This window comes from Nothoprocta perdicaria, unplaced genomic scaffold, assembly GCF_003342845.1.
Source record: "Nothoprocta perdicaria isolate Ctin4 unplaced genomic scaffold, notPer1 scaffold_6, whole genome shotgun sequence".
In the NCBI taxonomy this organism is placed as follows: domain Eukaryota; kingdom Metazoa; phylum Chordata; class Aves; order Tinamiformes; family Tinamidae; genus Nothoprocta; species Nothoprocta perdicaria.
Window position 1 is genome coordinate 7954617 of NW_020455865.1, and position 21209 is coordinate 7975825.

The 21209-nt window shown below is 40.2% G+C and overlaps 1 protein-coding gene across 5 annotated transcripts in view; it reads left to right on the top strand.

Annotated features, from left to right (window-relative positions):
- The window catches only part of EXD3 (exonuclease 3'-5' domain containing 3), a 277733-nt gene that overhangs the window by 84273 nt on the left and 172251 nt on the right, over nucleotides 1-21209 (top strand). For all 5 annotated transcript variants that reach the window (XM_026049504.1, XM_026049500.1, XM_026049502.1 and 2 more), the window contains 5 exons: nucleotides 4813-4866; nucleotides 5574-5713; nucleotides 6502-6602; nucleotides 12188-12261; nucleotides 12632-12670. In XM_026049504.1, the coding sequence (XP_025905289.1) occupies nucleotides 4813-4866; nucleotides 5574-5713; nucleotides 6502-6602; nucleotides 12188-12261; nucleotides 12632-12670 (408 nt within the window). The remainder of the gene's footprint in view (nucleotides 1-4812; nucleotides 4867-5573; nucleotides 5714-6501; nucleotides 6603-12187; nucleotides 12262-12631; nucleotides 12671-21209) is intronic.

Consider the following 21209-nt stretch of genomic DNA (forward strand, 5'->3'; position numbering starts at 1 on the left):
ACTCAWGTTTTTTTGTTTCAGTTCCCTCTTCCTTTTGCCTGCGTGCACATCTATTCCAGTYATGACTTTCACTCCTTTCCCCCTGCTTCAAATTCTTCTCTACTTATACTCATACCCTTCATTAGTTATTTTGATTAACTTACTCTTAGTGAAATACTGCTGTGTTCTCTTGAAACCAGTGGACCTTGGAAATTGTTTGCTCTTTTCTCTTCAGAAAAGAGAGATCTTCATCTCTCCAAAAATGAGTACCGCATTTAAGCAGGAAGCAGTTAAACATGCTACCTGATGTCTTGCATCATGCAGTGTTGGACTCTAGACTGTTTCAGTAACAGTTGATGAGGCACAAGTTTGAAAGAGTTGAGTCCAAAACACATGTTCCCTGTGATTAATAAATGGTGTTCATTTCAGTCAATTCCTTCTACCATTATTATGCATCTGCATTTTCATCATCATGATTTTCTTAGAACTGACATTGGGTCTTACCCTGCAAGGTCGTATTCCTTTGTTTGGGCTATTATATGGTTTTCCAGAAATTCCTTCACCGTTGGTTCAGAAATACTACACTAAATGAGGCACAAACACACTTGCCACTGTGTTGTCTCAAGTTACTTGCAGCAGAGCTAAGCAATCAAGCAAAAGCCATCAGAAACAGTTTGTCTGTCCTACATCATCACTGCAATCAGTGCTACTAGCTAAAGGTTATTCCTCTGATGCTTCACCCCACCGTGGGAAAACTGCCCAAATCATCAGGGTAGACACCACCCAATTGCACATGCTCTTGCAGATAACATCTCTTGTGGCTTCCTGCACTTCATACTGTATATGGAAAGAGTAGTCATTTTTAGATGGTAAAGCCAGCTGCATTCGAAACGAGTACAGCGGATCAGGTATTGGTGCAGGATGCTCTGAGCTCATGTCTTCACTTGAAAACAGCCACCACTTTCTCATACTCTTGTTTTTACAGTTGCATGACGAGGAAACTGCTCTCCCATCACAGCAGCTGCTCTGTGCCTCACAGCTTAGTCAGAATGCTTCAGGTTGGTGATAATTTCCCCTGTGTTATGGGCAAGGCACTGCCAGACCTTTTAGCTGCAGCTTGTCATAGTATTGCCCAACTTCAGATTCTTAAACTTGGAGATCTTGTCCATTYGTAAGAGTCTGCACTTCTCAAGCTTCAGCTGGATTAAGTAGGTATCAGAAAGATATGTTTGCCTTTGGATGGTGTTTTTGTGGTAGCAGCTAGTCATGCTGTTGTCCTAACTATGTCTTGAGGATGGGACTCCATCCATCCCTCCCTAGATACCTTTTTTAAGGTGTATATCCTTAAGGAACAAAACTACAACAAGCTGTTGTTCAAACATAGTTTTCCTTTGCACCACATTTCAAGCAAAGAAGGACCCAAGCTCTCTGAAGAAAATGAAGAGACTTGCTAACTTAGGGATAGGAATGGGTCGACACTTTTTTTTTTTTTTTTTGTCTCTGTGGAGCTCTAGTGTCATTGTGAACATTCATCTTACAGATTAGGGGAAGAAAGACAAAAGAAGGATGAACCTTTCTCATGCTTCTCTTCTGATGAGCTCTGGTTGTGTGTCTGGGACTGGAGCAGAGAGTTACATATAGTTTAATTGCTTTTATGTGTTATTTCCTTGCCCATTTCATTACATTTTAGAAACTCTCTTTGAATTAAATATATAATTGAAATGACTGCACTACAAGTGAGGACAGCAATGCATTTTCTTCCATAGCTCAAGGCAGGATGCATASACTTTTCTAATAAAATGACGATATGTTCATCAGAGTTCATCTGAGTTTATTTCAGAGTGGCTAAGTAGTAGGTTAGAGGTTTTTTTGCTCTGATTTATCAGTTGATGAAGTGAGGGAGGCATCTGCTACTTAGCATTCTTATTGCCTTGCTGGTGCAGTGCTAGGCTGAGAATTTGTAATTAGGTTAACATCACTACTAGTTTTTAGTTACCCTGGCTAGTCTTTTGGTGCAGCTTGGAAAATGCAGCCCTGTATCTGGGGAGTTGCTTGTTTCTTGGGTAAGCAAGGAGATTCTTACCAATTTAGTTAAAGCAAGCTACCTGCCTAGTTCTATTTTGTTTTCTAACTACAAAATGAGTCTGTGAATGAGGTGTTGCTTTTTCTGGAGCTCTTATTCTTTATAAACATACTGTTAAAAATAGGATCATTTTACAGAAAACTTGTTTGCGGAGCAAAACAATTCAAAACATGATAATAGCCAAACAAATATCTTAAAATAGCTTTAAGTTGAGACCACAGGAACAGCTGCCAAACACTTTCATCTTTATTACAGTTACTCATATCTCTTCTTTTATTATTCCCATTGTAAACAAGCTGATTTTTATCCAAGTTGTCCTCACTGTTCAGCCAGCYCATGCAACTGCACCCTGCACTTCAGTCTGTTTGTTTGAGTCTAGTGCCCGGATCTGATGGCTTCTTCTCCATTGAGCTGTGTGCAAGGAAGAGGCTGCAGCCTCATTACTTACAGCTTTCCCCTCTGCAGGAAGTTACTGCCACCATTTCCTGTCAGGGAAATTTGTCCTGCTGGTCCATCATCTCCTTCAGTTGGATGATGTCAAGATAGTACTGGCCGCCAACTCATCTGAATTGCTGGAGGTGAAGGAGAGCAGGGTTCCTCCAACCTGTTGTAGTGGTGAAGGTGTCCAGTGGGTGAGGACTGGGTGCTCTTTCCCTGCCACAGCTGGATCAGGATGGTGATGTCTCTTTACTGCTTGATTAAATGCATGTCCATTGATCTGCACCCTTTAGTGCTGAGTAGAAGTTGCACCAGTAAGAGGTGAATGCAGCCTAACAAGTTCATCTGATTAAATCACCTGCACTGTTAGTAAAGATGGTGGTAAAAGTAGGCCATTTAGATAACAACTCTGCAGTTGGGCTCATCTGAGCATTAACATGAACATTACAACATTATTAGAGAAACTATTGTATGCTTGCATGTTAAAACTTACAAATTACTTGTTTAATGCAAGGCACTAATGAGGTCAAATGGTGAAACAAGATTTTGAGAGAGCTAGGCTCTTTTTATTTGGCAAACTGACATAGCTGCAAGGAAGAAAAAAACAAGCTGTCAAGCTTTTGGAGGCACAAAGCCTTTCTTCAGGTCAAAAATAAAAGCAGCAACCTTCGGCTTGTATACAAGTTAGAATAATTACTGAACTTGAACTTTATTATGTTAATCAGATAATTTGAAAGAAAAGGTAGTTGCCTCTCGTGGAGCAGAGTAGCGTATTAGCATATAAACAGATAGAATAGTTATCAGGTCTGGAGTGAGAAGTCTTTGCTGTGTTAGCTGGTCTGAGAGATTATAAAATGCCTTTCTGTTCAGTATTGGATTTGGAGCATACGGTCAATATAGTTAACGTTAGTTACTGGATTTGTCTCTTAAAATTGTTCTCTTGGCTTCTGTTTGGGACAAAGGCTAAACAATGACGGAGCATTCATTTTGTTTAAAAAAAAATCAAAAATCCCTCTGATAACTGGATATTTGTGTTCTCTTTAGTTGCAATAGTTTTACAAAGCATTCKTTGGCTATTGCTTGTGCACACTCAAGTCTTTGGGGCAGCAGATGAAATATAAGCATGGTTTTCCTGGAAGGTAATGAAATCCACAGCTTCTGGTGCTTCTGGTGTGGATGATGATAGCATGAGTTGTTAAATGTTGCGTGTGATGCTCTGACTGGATCTGGTTCCCTTTGATACATCTGCAGAATAAGGGCTTCCTGTCACAGTACAAGCTGGKATGTCATTTGTTGGAACCATAGAAAATTTATTTCAAGGTATGCTCCTCCCCCCAAATAAGTTATTTTTCCTGTTTTATGATTATTATTCTTATCGTTATTTTGTTTTTCTATGAGGTTTTAACACATGTGATGCACAACATGAGGGTTTATAGTTGCTTGGCTTTAGGGTACCTTTTGCTGCGTTACGTTTATTTATGTGTTCTAAAAAGTAAAACAATTCTGAAAGGTCCCTTTTTTAGAAGCAAATACATCATACTTTTTCTTGAGGCAAAATGAATTGCAGTTATCAGAGAAACTGGTTGAAGATAAGCGCTTTTCCTTGAAGTCCAGACATGTTGAATAAGCAGGCATTTGCGAACCATATTGATTATWTGCTGTGTGGCATTACATGTGTGCTGCAGATCCAGTGCTATCAAACACTAAGTTTACAATCCTCTTGGAGAATATAGCCTAACTTTCCAAAGCCGTGAGAAGGATGTGGAGTAAATCATCCTTATTCCCTAGCTTACAATTATGTGAGTGCTAATGCATAAATGCACTAAAAGATTCCTTGCTCATATTAATCCATTAACCAGAACAGTATCTTATATTAAAGAAAGCTATCATAGGCTTATTTTTATTTTATACTTGAGACCCCARCAATCTTACGCATTGCAGAAATTACAGATACTCTTATGCTTTTAAAATCCTAATTAGTTTGTGTTACTTATGCTGCTGGAGAAAATTCTTTTCTAGCAGTTTTGTCCAAGCATTTTACTTTCTCTCAGGCAACCTGATCTATAAATTTTTGCCCCAACGTATGCTGCTGCTTGGGATATGTAATACAGGCAAGAGCAGTTCTGTAGTTTTCTAAATGGGCTGTATATGGGCAGATATTTGTATGATTTCTGCTTTAACATGTAACAAATAATTTTCATGTTAAAAACTTTTATAATCACATATATACTTCTCCTTGGTGTAATGTCCRTTTATCCTCTGCGATGGTCTTTTCCTAAATGCACATCTTTTTTTTCTTTTCTGTTTTGTAGGCAGCAATACTGAGTATAAAGCTAAAACTGCAACCAGATCAAGACGTGGAAAAGGTGAGTCATTTCCTCTGCAGGCTTCTCTGTCATCAGATCCATTTTGTGTTAAACAGGACATCTATCATAGCCTTTTAAGCTGTGATGGTTTCATATGAGGCTTTATCTTGTTCCTGAGAAGTCACTAGAGCAATGCTGGTGCAATATTATGTCTAGGGAGGTATTAAAATGTATATAAAGGTGTTTTTTCCAACCTCATTGCATTTATCATACCATTTTTCTAGATGCAGTCACAGTGATGAAAAGTCCTTTTCTCAGGGCTGTTCTTGACAAATAATTATTGCTGTGATAACAATTTAGTGTAAAACTGGTCCCTAGATACTATTTGTAGTCTCCATTCAGGACAGTGAGTAAAGAGAAATGACTTRGATTATTCCATTTATTGAGAGATGGTAAAATGTAATTTTGATGAAACCTCAATCAAATAAACTCTGAAGTTAACACTTTTGCTATTTTGACTAATACTTGTGTTAAAAATGCCACATCCTTCTCCTAAACAATACTGGTTGGTGAAGCAAGGGTTTTGTCGCTTGCTGTCCATCTTAGGAAATGTCACAGCCCTCCATCAAGATTTGGTCCCTGCACATAAACTCCTCTGTGCCTCCTGCATGCTCAAAGCGGACAGATTGAGCATGGGAAGACCATATTCAAAGGCAGACCATGGTGCCTCTAATGTTATCTGTACTAACTGTTATTTCTTTTTCTAGATGTGTACACCACTACTGCTTCAAGATAAAACTAACTTGGTGGAAGCTTATGTGGGAGAACATCCTGAGCTCCAGTGCAAGCTCTTGCAGATYCTGGACACATGGTGTGAATCTGGTTTTAACATCAAAAACATCTCAAGGTGCAATTCTGTTTAATTTCTAAACAGCAAGGGACCAATGKACTGTCAGGGGACAATATATTCTTTCAATCCCCAAGATGATTTTCTCAGCATAATGGTATGCAATATATGTTCTGTTCAGCTGAGAAAGGGAAAGTTCTGCTGTCCGTGGCAAACGCTTTTAAAATACCTCCTCCTGTTAAGATACTGAGATATCATTCCTATTGATAGATGTTCAGCTCCGGACAGGAGAAGTGCAATATGGAAGCTCTGCAGTAGATCCTAGCAATTTAACACTACCAAAGCTCCTTATGGGAGATTGTAATAAACTGGCTCTTGTACTTTGCTGCAGACAAGATTAAGTTTTAGTATCGGTTATACAGGTTTGGCAGGAAGATAATGCTGTGATGAAGTGGCAGAAAAACAAGAGGTGCAAGTGGTTAACCTTCATGTTCTCGTGAAATAGTCGTGTGTATTTTAATTTATAAATTGTCTTTCTCGAGAATAGCTCCTGTCAGTCACAAAGCTAACAGTCAGACTTGCRGTGCCGATGCCCTGCTCGCAGTATTTGTCCTGAAAGAAGAACACAGAAAAGCGCATGACGACCTTCTTTAAAGTAGACTTATTTGTCATTGGAGAACTTACAYGATTGTACTGTGGACTTTTTGCTGCAACGTAAGAAAGATAGAGGACAGTTCATACCAGCAGCTTCCAAACCCAACATCTCCTCTGTTAAATATCTCTTTAGGAAGAATTTCCTGGTGGTTTTCACAGATTTTCTTTTAATGATTTTGTTTGTTTGCTTACAGACAATATCAAGGYCTGTCCAAATACAAACCGGATAAATTTAACCACAAAATGCTAAGCAAGCTGGTCTTCAGGCTTCTAGAACAATTTAACTTAGATCCAGGTATGTGGTATTGCAACATATGCTTGAGATACCTCTCCAATAAAGAACAGATAAAGCCAATTTGTCTTCTTCCATGTTCAGCAAGGAATCTGTGCTGTAATTTATCATGGGGAGTTTCAGGGTTTAATTAATGGTGTTTAAAAACAAAGCTGGTAAGTTATGGGAATTATCACTTCRTACTGTCGAAGAATGAAGTGCTTGYGGCTAATAGACTGCTTCTTCCATGATATGAAATAAATCTTGACCTCAGAATGGCTGTATATAAACACATGATGGTCAACTTTGAGTTATGACTCTGTTCCACTCACATAAGAGGCAAGTCATTACTCATCTAAGGATCTGTTTTCTTGAGTTATGAGTCTGTGAGTTGAGAAGAGATAACCCTTGGGAAGCAGGAGCCTCACAGCCCTATTTATTCTTTTCTGTTAAAACGGGATTGGCAACAGAGAATTGTAAGGTTCTTGCAGCCTTCTGGGAAAAGTAAACCATCTTACATCATTGAATATGTGATATATGATGTATGTATGCTTCACTGCCATTTATTTGAGAAAATCTGCTTTGCTTTTGTTGTTAATGGGGACTATTGATCTTTATTCTTCTGTTTAGGATGCTGTGTCAAAACCTTTACATACATCATTAGATTTTAACTTACCTCTATGATCGACACAAGATACGCAGTTCTCTTTTCTTGGACTGAAAAGTGTTTTCTAACCACAAACTGAGTCTCATTACACCTGGCAGCAACTTTATATTAATCTTCACGTCTTCAGACTGCTCTTCAAGTTCATACGATAATAGTTGCGAGCCCTTCTTGAAGGATATGGAAATATAATTAAACCAAACACATTGATGTGAAAACTGAGACACAAGGAGGGATTTGTTTTTCTAAATCTTAAACCTATCCAGTAGTTTACTGCTTTCTTCCATTATTTTTCATGCTTTATAACATTCATCATTCAGGAGATTGTGTTTTCTTTTATGATTTATAAAGACAATTGCTCTTCGCTTCCTGAGAGATCCAAGATGAACAAGAAAGGGGGATGTGCCTGGTGATCTAAGTTGCTTGTAGGGGAGTATGGTGGGCCTTAGCTGCTGCTGGTGTCCCAGCTTTGTAGCAACTGGTGGTAATGGAAAATCTCTCTAGACTTYCACAACAGGCTCCCTGGTAAGAGAGTTCCTCGAGGTGTGCAGCACTAGAGTCTTTCCTGCAGGCCACCTTCCCACCTACACTTCTAGAGAATAATTTAACCTGCACCAAGTGTAGTGTCTACAGTGTAGGACCAGTCACTTGCTAGACGTGTCTGTCCCCCTCTACTGATGTAAGAGGAAATGTGGACTCCTAATTTAGATGAGATGCTGGACTTGAGGTGGCTGAACCAAGGATGAATGWATCTCACATGTTCTGTCTTAGATGAAAAGTGATATTACTTAGAAGTCATATCACATGAAAGTCAGAGCAAGACTTATTAAATTTGCTAGACTGTTGGGCCGCTTGGGCTCCTTTGAAGCCTTCTGGAGGAGGATAAAAACATTCAGAGACAGTTTACCCTTCATGCCAAGTCTGCTTGGGTTGAACTGGGAAAATGTGGCACCTGGAATATCACAGCTTTCCTTTCCTCCTCCTTTCCTTTCTCCTTCCTTCTCTCCTCTTTCTAGATGCCCCCTCTCCCTTATTTAGTGGAAGCAAACCTGACTGTGAGAAAAGAGCATATGAAAAGGAAGCAGGTTAAGTAAAATGTGCAGATTTTAAAAGCTCCCTTCTCTTGCTCTGAGCAGCTCCATCAAAAACCAGCAGTGAGCTAGCACTCTCTTCTTGTTACCTAACCTAATTGTGGTCTTGTTGGATGCCACAGTCTGCAGCTCTCTCTGTCTCCTCKGTTGTGACTCCTTCTCATTGTCGGAGCCTGAGAGCAGCAGCACAAACGGGAAGTGGCTTTCGGTGAGAAAAGCCAGGAGGGGACAGGGTTTCTTGGTATGAGAAGGCAGGCTCGTAGGTGACTCAGTTCTTGCAATTCCACATCCAGCAGCCTATTAACACGAAAGCCCCACATGTGAACGGTTGTCTGCTGATTCACAGAGGTGTCCTCATAAATCCTGTATGTGCATCCCCTTTAATTAGCTTTCCTGGAGAAGGAAGCAGATAAGCAGAAATGGCACATGCTTGAACAAATTCAGTTTTACAGAGTAATTTCTCACACGTGGGTCCCTGTGCTCTGGTGTAACAAGCCTYGTAGCTGTTACAGCCTAATTACTTATTACACTTTGAAGACCCTATAAGAAAAGCTTCATATATAGGAGTTTAATTTGTGTGGCAATAATGCAGATATTAATGGTGTGGCTGGAAATGGTAATTGACTGAATGGTCAAAAGGCATACGGAGTTGTTGTCCCATAGAAGCAGAACAAATTAGCAGAGCACCGTGCATCCTGAATGCAAACAATGCCGTTTAGCCTTCTTTAGCATAAACCAAGAGACACTTTCCTCTTGGTTTTGCTCTTGGGTTATCCTTTTGGTTGCTCTAGTAATTTACATTTTCTGCAAGCCTCCAAGGGAGCCCCAGAACTTGCCTGCMTGCCTGAGCCTCATTCCTGCGTTGGCTGAGGCAGCAGAGGGCAGGCAAGGGCTGCTCAGCGATCCCGCGCTGCTCAGGTAGGTCCCAACTGTCCTCCAAATGCAGCAGGTCTGCACGGATTTGGAGCAGTCGCAGGACAGTCAGCAGGGAGAGCTCCAGCGGGGCCACATGGGCTTTGCTACACGAAGCATTTTGGAAAGACGTTGTTTGGGAAGAAAATGAATGACTGCTGTCACCACACAGGAATGCTTTTGAAAGGAGGCTATTTAATTTTTTTTTTTCCTTTTAAAATAGTAGAAAATTATTTCTGTCCTTGAAGATTGCATTACAGGGCTTTTCTTTCAGTCTACTTCCATGGCAATTTTCCTGCAGGCTTATTACAGCTTTTTTTTTTTTTTTTTTTGGTTGTCAAATACCCGCACATTTTTAGGTAACTATGTACGTGAGGAAAATGTCCACACTGTCAGAAGCGAGAAGCCTTCCCCTTCTTCTTTTGGGGTTACAAAATTCAGTCAAGTGACTGCTGAAGGAGAAAGGCCTTGAATGCACCAGGGCCCTTCCTAGACCCTTGCCTGTTCAGCTAGGTTTTTGGCTGCTGAAGTACAGCTAGTAGATGATCTACTCTAGACCAAGGCAACTTGAACAGTAGCTCCAAGGTTTCCATCAGAAAAGCTTGTACTGCTCTTGCAGGTCTGAGTATGAATTCACCATATCAGACATGTATCAGAACTCTATAGTACAGCGTTGTTTTTTCCTTCAGATATAGATGTAACCCCTTGTACCAGGCTTTGACATTTTTCCATACAAGGTCAGTTTCAGACAGCAAAGCTAACAGGCAGCTCAGGAGTCTTCTCCTGCTGGGTTTTCTGCTCTTTCCCCATCCTCCTGCTTACTGTGACTGGTAGTGGCACAGAGCATATTGTGAGGGAGAGGTCTCTATCCCAGCTCAGGAGCTGTTATGCGGCCTGGGAGCTCCAGCAAGCAGCTTGTTAATGAACAACTTTGCAGGCTCCTGGGAGAGCTCAGATTGGAATGGGTGTCAGGACTCTAGTCCAACTCCTGCTCAAAGCAGAAGCATCTCTGAGGTCAGACCAAGTTGCTCAGAATTCTATCTAGTGTGGTCTTGAAATGTCAAAGCGTTGCATCAAAACATTGCATTTGACAATAAAGAAATCCTTATTGTAATCAAGACAGGAAAGAACTATTGCCTCATCTTTATTTGGTAGGCTCGTAGCTGAGTCATAGAAGGTTATTAGTTTGACACAATGTGATTTTTTTTTGACAGTGCAGGTTGGCTGTTACCTGTCTGTTATTTTCTAGGTGCTAATTTATTTGCTGCAGTATATTTCCAGAAAATATTTTCTCTTCTGTAAACGGAGGGATGRCTTTGCACTTTTCTCAGCTTTCTCATGCTTGCTTCATACCTTATCAAAGACAACACTTAAGCAATCACAGATTAATTTCRTGAATGCTTCATGTATTGTATCTACATGCTAACATCGTCTTTTTTTTCTCCAGCCTGAGATGTAATCCCTTTGTTGTTATTATYGTTTAGTTAGTGCCTCTAGCCTTTTTCTAATGAAGAGGGAAGAAAAACAAATACCATAACACTTTATATTTTTGGTATCCTCATTCATTAACTTTTCTTTTATAATGAGTGGTTGGCAAATGTTTTAAATGTTTTCCCCTCTCTTCTTTTTTTTTTTTTATTCTATTAATATGATTTTTTTTTCCAGCCTGAATAGCCTTTGATAGATGCATCTCGTATATTATTTTGGACTTTCTGACTGTGTCTTTATATGATTGTGCTGTTGTTTTGTGTTTGACCCAGTTTCTGGTTTTCGTATATTTCCTTTTGGTGTGTGAAGTCAATAAAAGCTTACCCTTTGTGGGTAAAGATATGCTGTCTGAGTATGGAGGATAACTTAAAAACAAGACCTTAAATCACTTCTTGGGACAGGAATGTTCAGATTATAAAGTGACCTGCCAAAAACCTAGACTAAAAAGAACTACATTAATCTGTGGCCTTTCTCATTCCATTTCCCAGGTATTGGGAGCTTTTCTTCCTCTCAGTTGTTAGTCTTCTAGGCATGCCACGTGTGAGTGTTATGCTCTGAATCAGTAGTGCTAATTTCAGTTGAGTTATAAAAATTCAGGGTAAAGTTGTGGAAAAGTTTCACTTTACTGTGTTCAGTTACTGTGATTCTCATTGCTGTCCCTGCTCTTTRTGGCTGCCAGATTGATGATTTAAACCCCAATGAAAGGTTTGGTCTCATCTTTCCTCTACATCCATACCAGAATCAGGCAAGAACTGATATGTATGCATTCTAATCTTCATGTAGTTTATCTTCCACGTTTATCTCTGATTGCACTGGCTTTCAAAACAAGRTTGCCATGTGAAGATCTTGCTTTTTGCGATTGTAACGAGGCATCTCAAATGAAGATGACAGTAACACAAATAATAAGAACTGCTGCGTGCTGTCTCAGCAAAATGACAGCCACCTCCCTCCATGGATGGATATGGAGTCGCTTTCATGGCTTCATTGTACTTTTATCGGATAAAATTTAGCTATAGGGCCAGGTTTGAATCCTGAGTAACGTGATCAAAACTTCTCTAATGAATTAACAGCACAAGTTCCATTTAAATTAAAATAAATGCAGCCCTTAGAAACTGGAAGTGGTACCCATATGGGGTTGTGACATAATTAAAGGTGTGAAGTCGTTAAATGTGAAACATATTAAACTGGCAAGTGGATCTTATCATTTGGAGTGGTAGAACCAGAGATATCAGTAGGRTTAGCATTGCTAATTGTTGTTTAAACTGTAAATAACAGTTATAATTTAGATAAAATAAGAATATCACTGTCCTGTGTTCATTCTGAGTTTGATGGCTTACTGCCTTCTTCTCACTGACTTTGAAAATGGAGTAGGAAAGCCAATTTGTCTAGACAGTAAAACTTAAAGAAAGTWCAGCCATGTTGCTTACTTAAATGCCTTTTTTTCCTTCTTTCAGCTCTCTGCCCTAATGTTATAAATCAGCGGCACTTGAGAACTCTGAATTATCTCTTCTACAAGAGGTTTGTTGAGGTGAGTTACAGTGGATAAGATGGGTGTGAACTAGGGTTTATATTTTGTGAAGTCATTCATGACCCAGTTTCAGAAGATAAAGTTTGTTCAGGTACTTCTAGGTACAGATCTATGTTGCCTGTATGGTTTAATTACAGATGGACATTTTGTCTTATGTCTTGTCATCCAAAATTTGTCTGATTTAATTCATATAAGCTGTGTTTTTCTGCCATGCTCTACTTGGTGATATATGAAAAGCCAAAATTTTCAGTGCATTCCAGGGCACATTCCTCAATCGCAATTGATGCCAAGGTGTAAGATGCTGTGTTAGATTTCGTCTTGTTATATTTCACTTTTCTAAGATGTTTCAGGAGTAATTTTGTCTTTTCAGAAAAGCATGACTCAGGAGAATTGGACAGATCATGTTCAGGTGAGTATAAACTTCCCTTTCTTATTTTCTCAGGATTTATTTGCTCAGACCTTATTCTAAGATCATCAAAATATCTGACTCTGGTATTGTATTAGTGTAGCTTTTTGCTTTGTCATATCTTAATAAATATATAGGAAAGTTGTATTCTATCCTGTGTGCTCTCTCTATCATGCACTTTTGAATTGCTGTTACGTGTTTCATACTCTGGTTTAGCTTGTGGCATTTAGGTAAGGTTATCAAATACATTATTTTGCTTCCATGTGCTTAAAAGCAAACTACAAATATTGAGGTTACTTAATTACAAGGTGAGGAGAAAGGGAATAATTTAAGGCAAGTACCAAGGTGTGACTAAATCTGCACAAATGCTGGGTTCCCTATACATGTTCTACTTTCAACAGGCTTATTATATAACTGTTAGATATGAAGGCTRCTGTTTCGTGCTGTAATGCACAGGTAGCTTTAGTAAGACAGAAAGAAGGGTAGCAAGATTCTTCTTCCTCATAAAGTATAATCAGGGAATTTTGGACAACCATGTTCTGGCCTGATACTGCAATAAACAGGTTTGTGACAATAAAATAGTAGGAAACTCCATGATGACAAGTCATTACTTGTGATTTACATACCTATGACATCCCTATGGAATTGCAACTTCATAAGGAACMTTTTTTTCTAGCTCCTCTCAGTTTGAATTTTGCAGCCTTTAAAAATTCCTGGGTCAGTTAGACTCCTGCTATGAAATTCTGTTTAAATTATCAGTGTTGGCCTTTGAGTGATAACAGGACAATGCTAGCAGTGGYGATCTTGTGTGCATGAGATCTCCTGCCCCAATTGTACACATCAGCAAAATGGTTACATTTTAGACATGAGATCTCTCTCTGCTGGATGAGTAGGAAAAAAGATGATACAAAAGGCATGAGAATGTGAGGGCCAGAACTTCAAGAATAGAGGCATTTGAGAAGAGGCCCAGCATCGTTTCACGGTCACTGATAAACCTATGTAAGTATCTTCCACGTGTCGTTTATCATACACGTGCTAGAGGCCTGATTTTGTAAGGAAAGGGAGGGATCCTGTCTCTTCATATCAGTGGTTTTGCCTTTTGAGCATGCTAATGAGTTCCCTTTGATTTTAGTGAGACACCTGCAGACTTCAGTGACCCCACTAGCACAGGTACTGTGCTGAAAGAAGACCTGAGATGGGATTAGCCAGGATTTGACCTAGACATCTTTTTCACAACTTTTGAATGTACTTTAATGTATGCAATGAAAGGGTCTGTACTAGTGCTGTGGTAGGTAGTGGGAATAACGTGCCAACTGCACCAAGTGATTGCTGAATGTGTCAATTGTTTGTAGTGACAGCGGACTTGGATAAGATAGCTGATAGCTATCTTATATATGTCCAAGAGCAGATAGCTGCTCTTGGACAAATTCGTATGCTCTTTGTCTGAGTAAGAAAACTACCTCGGCCCCATGAAGCTCAAGCGGCTGCTGCACTATAGTGGGAGGCCCTCTTTGCTCTCTCAAATGATTGCAAACATTGCGTTTTGAGTGCTGCCAGTTTGCCTACTTTTGACAACTGAATAATTATTGCTAAGGTAGTGCTTCAACTTGCCTGTTATCAGTTCTGACTCTCGGCACTATCAGAGATTACTGTCTTTGGCATTACATTAAAGCAATCGGGATCTGTATCTGTGCATCTGGAGGAAACCGAAATTGCAAGTGTTGATAAGCTGCCTCTTCACATTGCAGGCAGCTTGGCTGCACTCAATGAAAAGGTTCTGAACGTTCTTTTTCTGACAAAAAGATAAAAAAGACTATGCCTTATGGAACTGGAGAGAGTTGAGATTTACGTGCCATGTGGCCCATTCATATATTTGAGTATTCAGAGGCAGTTTCCGTCTCCCACATGGTACCTGGCACTACAATATTAAAGATGCAGTGTGTTGAGTAGGATGATGTGCAGCATGTACTCTGGGTCACTTGCAGGTGTCAGAACCAAAAGCYCCAAAAGACTCCATGATGACAAACTCTGAATCAGAATTTCGGGGGAAACATTCTCAATTTTAAGTCAAAAGAGATTAAAAGTTGCTGTATGCATAAAGCCTTTTTTTTTTTTTTCCCAGCTCTGTACTGCAGCTCTAGTTAAGGGTCCTGGATTAAATTATGTAGATACCATGAGCTGTGGTCAAAGTGAAGTCACTACTGGTTCAACAGTGATGGCCACTGTCATGTTGGCATTGCAGGCAATAGATTTTTCCGGGCTGAAGATGTGTCCTTTTGTTCACTCAAAGCAGCTCAAATCCAGAATTTTGCTCTTCCTGGCCCGTGGAATGAGTCAAAGGTGTGGTCTTGTCCGTTTCTACAAAAGGCAAAAAGTATACAGTTAATTGCATGGCCAACAGAATCTGTTTGCGGTCCCGTGGCAAACTCATGTTGCCCCCAGTTTGCTACCAGCTCTGATGTGCTGTCCAGGCTGGCGCTGAGCTGGCAGCTGCAGGCAGGCAGCAAAGGCTGGAGGCAAAGCAAAGGCATTGAAGTGTCTCCATACCCYAGGGCAGCTGCCCTCAGCACAGCTATGCATTGGCAAGCCCAGAAGGAATGCTGCAGTTCATATCTTCTTCTCCATGCTCAGATACCTTGCAGGCAGYGGGAGGGGAGAAGCACTTCTCTTTGGCGGTGCCAGTTGCTTTGCTATTCATTACCTGCCCTCACTGATTCTGCGAGCTGCACGGAGACACACAGGAGAGGGTGCCTGTCTTCACAAGCACAGGGGAAGGTCTAGGATATTCATGTTAGATATGCAGGAAAAAAAAGAGAGACAGGAGATGAGCCAGTTGTCTGCTTTGCTGTGTAGCTTTCTGCTTCCATTTTTGCATGTTTTGTATTTTAACAATTTTAATCAGTTGCATAAAGGTGATAGGACTGGGTATGCCAGCCACAAGATAGTATATGACATTATACCTAATCTGTTCGCAAGGGGTCTTCCTGCTGGTAACCACAGGGCATCCTTGGTCAGCAGCAAAAGGGACTCTRTGAGAGAAGTATGAGGATTGTTTTCTGAACAACTAGTGCCCAAAGGACATGAGCTTGGCAGAAAAATGGTTCTAACATCCGAGGTGTTTCAGCAAGAAGTAGCTTGACTGTAGCAGAGCTAACTAGTTGATACAGTTTAAAATGATTTTCAGAGTACTTTGGTCCAGGAACCATGACTGTGTGTTTGGAGTTCCTGCTGTGAAATTCCTTTAGCCCTGGAGCAGAGCAGGGTAACTGCACAGCAAAACAGCTTTTTGTTTGGGGCAATAACTAGAATAATGCTAAGCAGAGTTAAAACCAATCACTTATTTAGGACTATCAGCACATAACTGCCTATTTTGCAGGACCACCAAGACAATGACATGGCTGATATTGTCCTACTGCATTTTCTGATCTTGAATTAAGGTTCTTTTTACTGGTAAATCAAAAAGAGGCTGTGGAATCTCCATCCTTGGAGTTAATCAAAAGCCAACTGGACACGTCCCGGGTAATGTGCTCTGGGTAACCCTGCCTGAGCAGGGTATTTGGAGTAGGTGACCTCCAGAGGTCTCTTCCAACCTTAGCCAGTTTATGCTTTTGTGAAAAAGCTTTCTGCTCTAACATGTAGAGTAGTATTTGCATAGGGAAAGCTATCCCTTAGTTTATGAAAGGTAAAATCTTTACCTTTTCCAAAATCAGTGTTCAGAAAAGAGTCAGAGTTTGAAACAATGATACTTATTCTTTGGCTACTCACCTTGAGCTGTGGTTCATCATCCATCCATGTCTTCTGCCAACTAGTGATTGGCAGCAATTTGAGCCTTATTTTCTCATGTGTAACTTGAGAGATGTGTACTGAGATACAGGACCTTGAAAATAGGCTGGTTAGACTTCTCTTTTGAGGTTATTCAGACTACTCTGATCATAAAAGTGAAACACGGAGCTCTTAAGCTCATTAAGCTAAGAGATGTTAGTAATTTATAAGCAAAAGAAAAACACACACACACACAAAAAAAAAAAAAAAAAAAAAAAAAACTCCAAAAAACCCACAAGGGTCATTATTAAGTTGCTTTACAAATATTTGGGAACGAACAAGAGCCGGGTAGTGTGTACTGATTTCCAGGTAAGTCCTCAGATAATATTCAGAGATATGCTCAAGTACTGTTTGTGTACTGTATCTGTTTTGTGAGGGTAGGAGAGAAGGAATTCCTTTGTATCAGCCGAGATCAAGCAGTCTTTCTTCTGCAAACTTCCACTTGCAGCTCTCATTGCTTCTGTCATTTGTATCCTGCATTTTGTCCCCTGCTCAGGAACTGACCAGAAGTTCAGTGATGGATGTGAGCATTTCCAGTGCCTCAGCTATGGAGATCCATCTGCTTTTGCCCCATGCCTTTTCCTTTGCATTTACCRTTGTCAGAGGTCTCTGGAGAGTGTATATAGCCACAGTGTGATGTAAACGTATGTTGTAGCTAAGGGAATAAGCTTAGAGAAATCAGGCAATGAAAAAAACAGAGGTGAAGTACAGATTTCCTTCCATTTATCAGGTCAGTTTGTAAATGGTGTCATATATTTATTGATAGCTGAAATCACATAAGAAATGGTGCAAAATAAAAGGACGTACTAATAGGGCTAATGCAGAAAACAGGCACATCTGGGAGCATCTCGAGGAAAGCATAACGCAATTCCTCAGCTACGTTCTGCTTTCTGGATAGAAAGCAACAAAATATGCCTCGGTGCTAATGAAGTTAGCATCGTTGGTCTAAGAGAAATTGGACCGTCTCATTTAATAAATCCACAGCTGTTGTGGAAGAAATACATGGGAAAAACCAAATACACTGCTTCATACCTTCACATCTGAAAAAGTCTTAACAAAGATGATATATTCAGTTAAATGTGAATACCTCAGAGTACCTATTGCATGKCTTAGAGAGGATTGTTTTCTGTAGGGCCTGAGAAGTTGCCATGCCTAATAATGATGGGAGTTTTATTTATAACAAATTCAGCTATTTCTAGATCAGTAAATTATGGCTAAGCACATCATAATTAATACTGARTTGAAGTGGGAACAAATGAATATAAGAAAAAACATCATTCTTCAAAACCATCACAATGTTTCACTATCAAAAATATGAGAAGAAATCAGCCACAAATTTCTCTGGAGCTGATGGAAGACATATTTGCTCAACAACTTGAGAAAATCAGCTAGCTTGCATATGGATCAACAAGGTCAAGCAGTGTGAACTCCACACAAGAAGCTTATGGATGTGAGGCACCCATTTCTTATAGACGGGTGTTAGCAAATATTTTGTTAAGAATCTAGGAAAACTTAGGCCCTCAGTTTTTAATAGTCATGGCCAGATAGCCTTATAAATATTGTTTACCAGAGAGTGGAGAAAGGAAAGGGGAGAGAACACACTTAAATTATTTTAAAATGTTGAAGATACTTTCTGACCGTAAAAGCTGTCGAGCCAGATGTGGCTGACTTACAACTAAGCAACCTTCTGTCACCAGTATGCATTCATTTGAAAGAAAAACTTCATTAGAAAGAGATCGGGTATGTTATGAAAAGAGGGTAATTGGCTTATGGCTGTAGGTTGAGAGCTTTGGATTAAAGAGGAGAACCATCATCAGCCAACTGTAAGACTCAACTGATGGGTTCTGGTGGTATGTTCAGCTAAGAGGAGGAGCTTGCTGTGGTGAACAGTAGGAAGTATGGTCATCCAAAAATCTTACAGGAAGATGTGGGACATCCTGGAATCCAAGGTCCTTCAAAGCTACAGCAAGCGTCCACTGTACAGATTCCCAGCATGTCTGTTACTGGCAATAAACTGCCTCATCTATGAGATCATCTACAACAACAACAAAAAAAAAATAGGCAAACTCCTTTAGAACTCAGTTTCCTATATAACTTTGGCAATAAAACAAGGGGACTCATCAGGTGAAATGCCATTGGAYCCTGCAGCAGAAACAGAGCGAAGCAAAGAAGGTGAGAGGCCATTGAGCTTGTCTGCTTCCCCTCTTGGCATGGAAAGAGAGGATACTTGCAGTATTTTTGTCAATGTAGGAGGAAAAGATGTCTTCAACAGGGCTCTGCAGGTGCTCTGATTGCAAATAGAAGACAACTCTTGTTGACGTTCTTGGGCACGAGGCTTACTGCAGTAGTCTTGGCCTGTAGTTTTGCATACTCGGGGATGTTCACATGGAGGAAGCTATGTTTGCCTAGTGCTAGTAAAGTTTTAAGTTCTGTGGATATTCATGTGGATGCACAGATCCCTTTATATTCTTAAATAGCCAATGGGAAAGCTATCTGCTCATGCAGTAATCACCCCAGATTATTTAACACCCCTGTAATCRATCGGCACCTGCCCGAGTGCTCCTGCAGATAGATATTGGGTTCAAAAGGCCTGTGCAAATCAACTGCCTTTTCACAAGATGTTTGGGCTCTTTGCAATTGATAGTTTGGTTGTGTTATACTTTTATGCGAGATTAGTTCCCCAGTTCCCTGCCAAGACGGGAACCACATAAACAGAGAATTGTTTAAAAGGGAAAAAAAAAAAAATCTCCTTGACAGCAGAGCCATATAAATGGGAAGAAACAGGAAACTAATCTTCCCTTGTTCGCTCTGAAAGAATGCGTATCTCTGAGGAATGTTGTAATTATGGATTTAGGAAATCAGCTCAATTTGCCAGGGTGTGAATTTCAAAGTTCATTCAGTCAACCCTCTAAAGCATTTCTCTTTCAGAACAAAAACCACCAGGAGTTTAAATGTACCAAAAGAGATTAAAGGGGAGAAAAAACCTACAGCCAAGTTTATTTGGGGGGGGGGGGGGGGTAAAGATCCTGCAAAGATACTTATTATTGTTTTGGCTGTGAGCCAGCTGAGATATCTGAATGGTAAAATAGAGAGGGGAAAAAGCTTTTCCTGTGGCCATCTATTTTTCAAGACTAATGACAGAAAGAGCTAGTGCTCTTGAGCAGATATTTTCATCCTCAAGGTTTTGCTTATGCCTTTTGAAGATAAACAGAAAGTGTTCCCTGCTGGGAATCCCACTTTGATGTGTCTTTAGAAAAGATCCTAGAGCTAAGCCTAGTATCCTAAAGCTGATTCCTAGCTAGTCTCAAACAGCTCCAAAAGCATAATGAAGCCAGGGAGGCTTCACTAGGTGTGAATAAAGGTGTAGTGAGGTCCAAGAAAATTAATGAAATGGTCTACATCACTGAAGAACTCCCAAGTGACCTGGGAAAGAGCTTCCAAAGACTGATCAAAAACCCTCAGCAGACCGCTTAAAAGTGAAGCAGTGGAGGAAGACACTCAGGAAGTCTGCAAGTGAAGCGTGGGGCTTCAGCAAGTAAAGCATGGGGCTGGATTAAAAATCATGCAAAATTAGCTTCTCTTTTCTGTTCTTTAGCAATAAATGAGAGAGATTTAAAACTAATTCTACTTGAAGAGCTTACCGGCCTTTTAATAAAGGTGGTAATAGAGCTAAGAACATGCAAGTCTTTGACCAAACTTTTGAGTAGCTATTCCCACAAGAAAACTGCAGATGAAGGGGAGTTGCTACATGAGAGGAGTAAGTCTGGGCAGGAGTAAGTCTGTCAAAGTCCAACCACTGCTGTGACAAGCTGAGCCAGGACCAAATAACAGGAGATTCCTGCTTTGTTGCTCAGCTTCGTAACTTGGAATTGATCTGGAGTAAGGAAGGATGGATAGAATAGGGGAGAGGAGAAGAGAGATGCTTCTGAGGCATTGCCTCCAATCTCAGCTCTTTTTTTTCTTTGCAAATACTTGCTGCTGTATGGCACTGATGAAGATTGGGCTGGAACATTAAATCCTCCCAAAGAGCCTTTTTAGGGACCAGTAGCAATAGAATTTCCCATCTTTTCAGAAAGGAAAATAGGGGTTATGCATTCTCATTATGTACATGACTGGGTATGGGAATGTTTACTTGCCTAATTGGTTGGCTTAATTGGTATACTGGATTAGCTCATTAAGGCTAATATTAGGGCTAACCAAAACAAATGGAAAGGCGTCATGGTGGCTGGAGTTCATCTACATCCCAAGGAAATGATTAAGAGCAATCCAGCTTGTTTGGGTAGCAACAGTGGAGATGCAGTGATGATGATTTTATCATCTCATGCAGTGAATGGATCACATGTGCAGCTCCCAGAGTCCTACTGGGTGGCTGTAGCAGTGGTTTCTTCCTCCAGTCTCCTCCTCCTCCATGTTGCTGCTCTTTGCCAGGCTGTGGCTGTCRCTGCAATGCCTTGCTGTGCTTTTGTAGCTTGAGCAGAGTTTCTGGGGACAGATCTTGTGGCAAGAGTGGATGTCATACATATGTGCTAAAGATGGATTTTGGAGTAATCTAATGATGTGGTGGAAGTCCTTCAGGCAGCCTCTCAGCCTCACAAAAATGCTCACATTTTCCTTGTGCATGCTTTCATTTCTGGAATTTTTGTATTTCACACAAAATAATGTAATTATGTAACAATGATACTTGGGGAAATTTATAGAAGTGATTAGCAAATTTATAAAC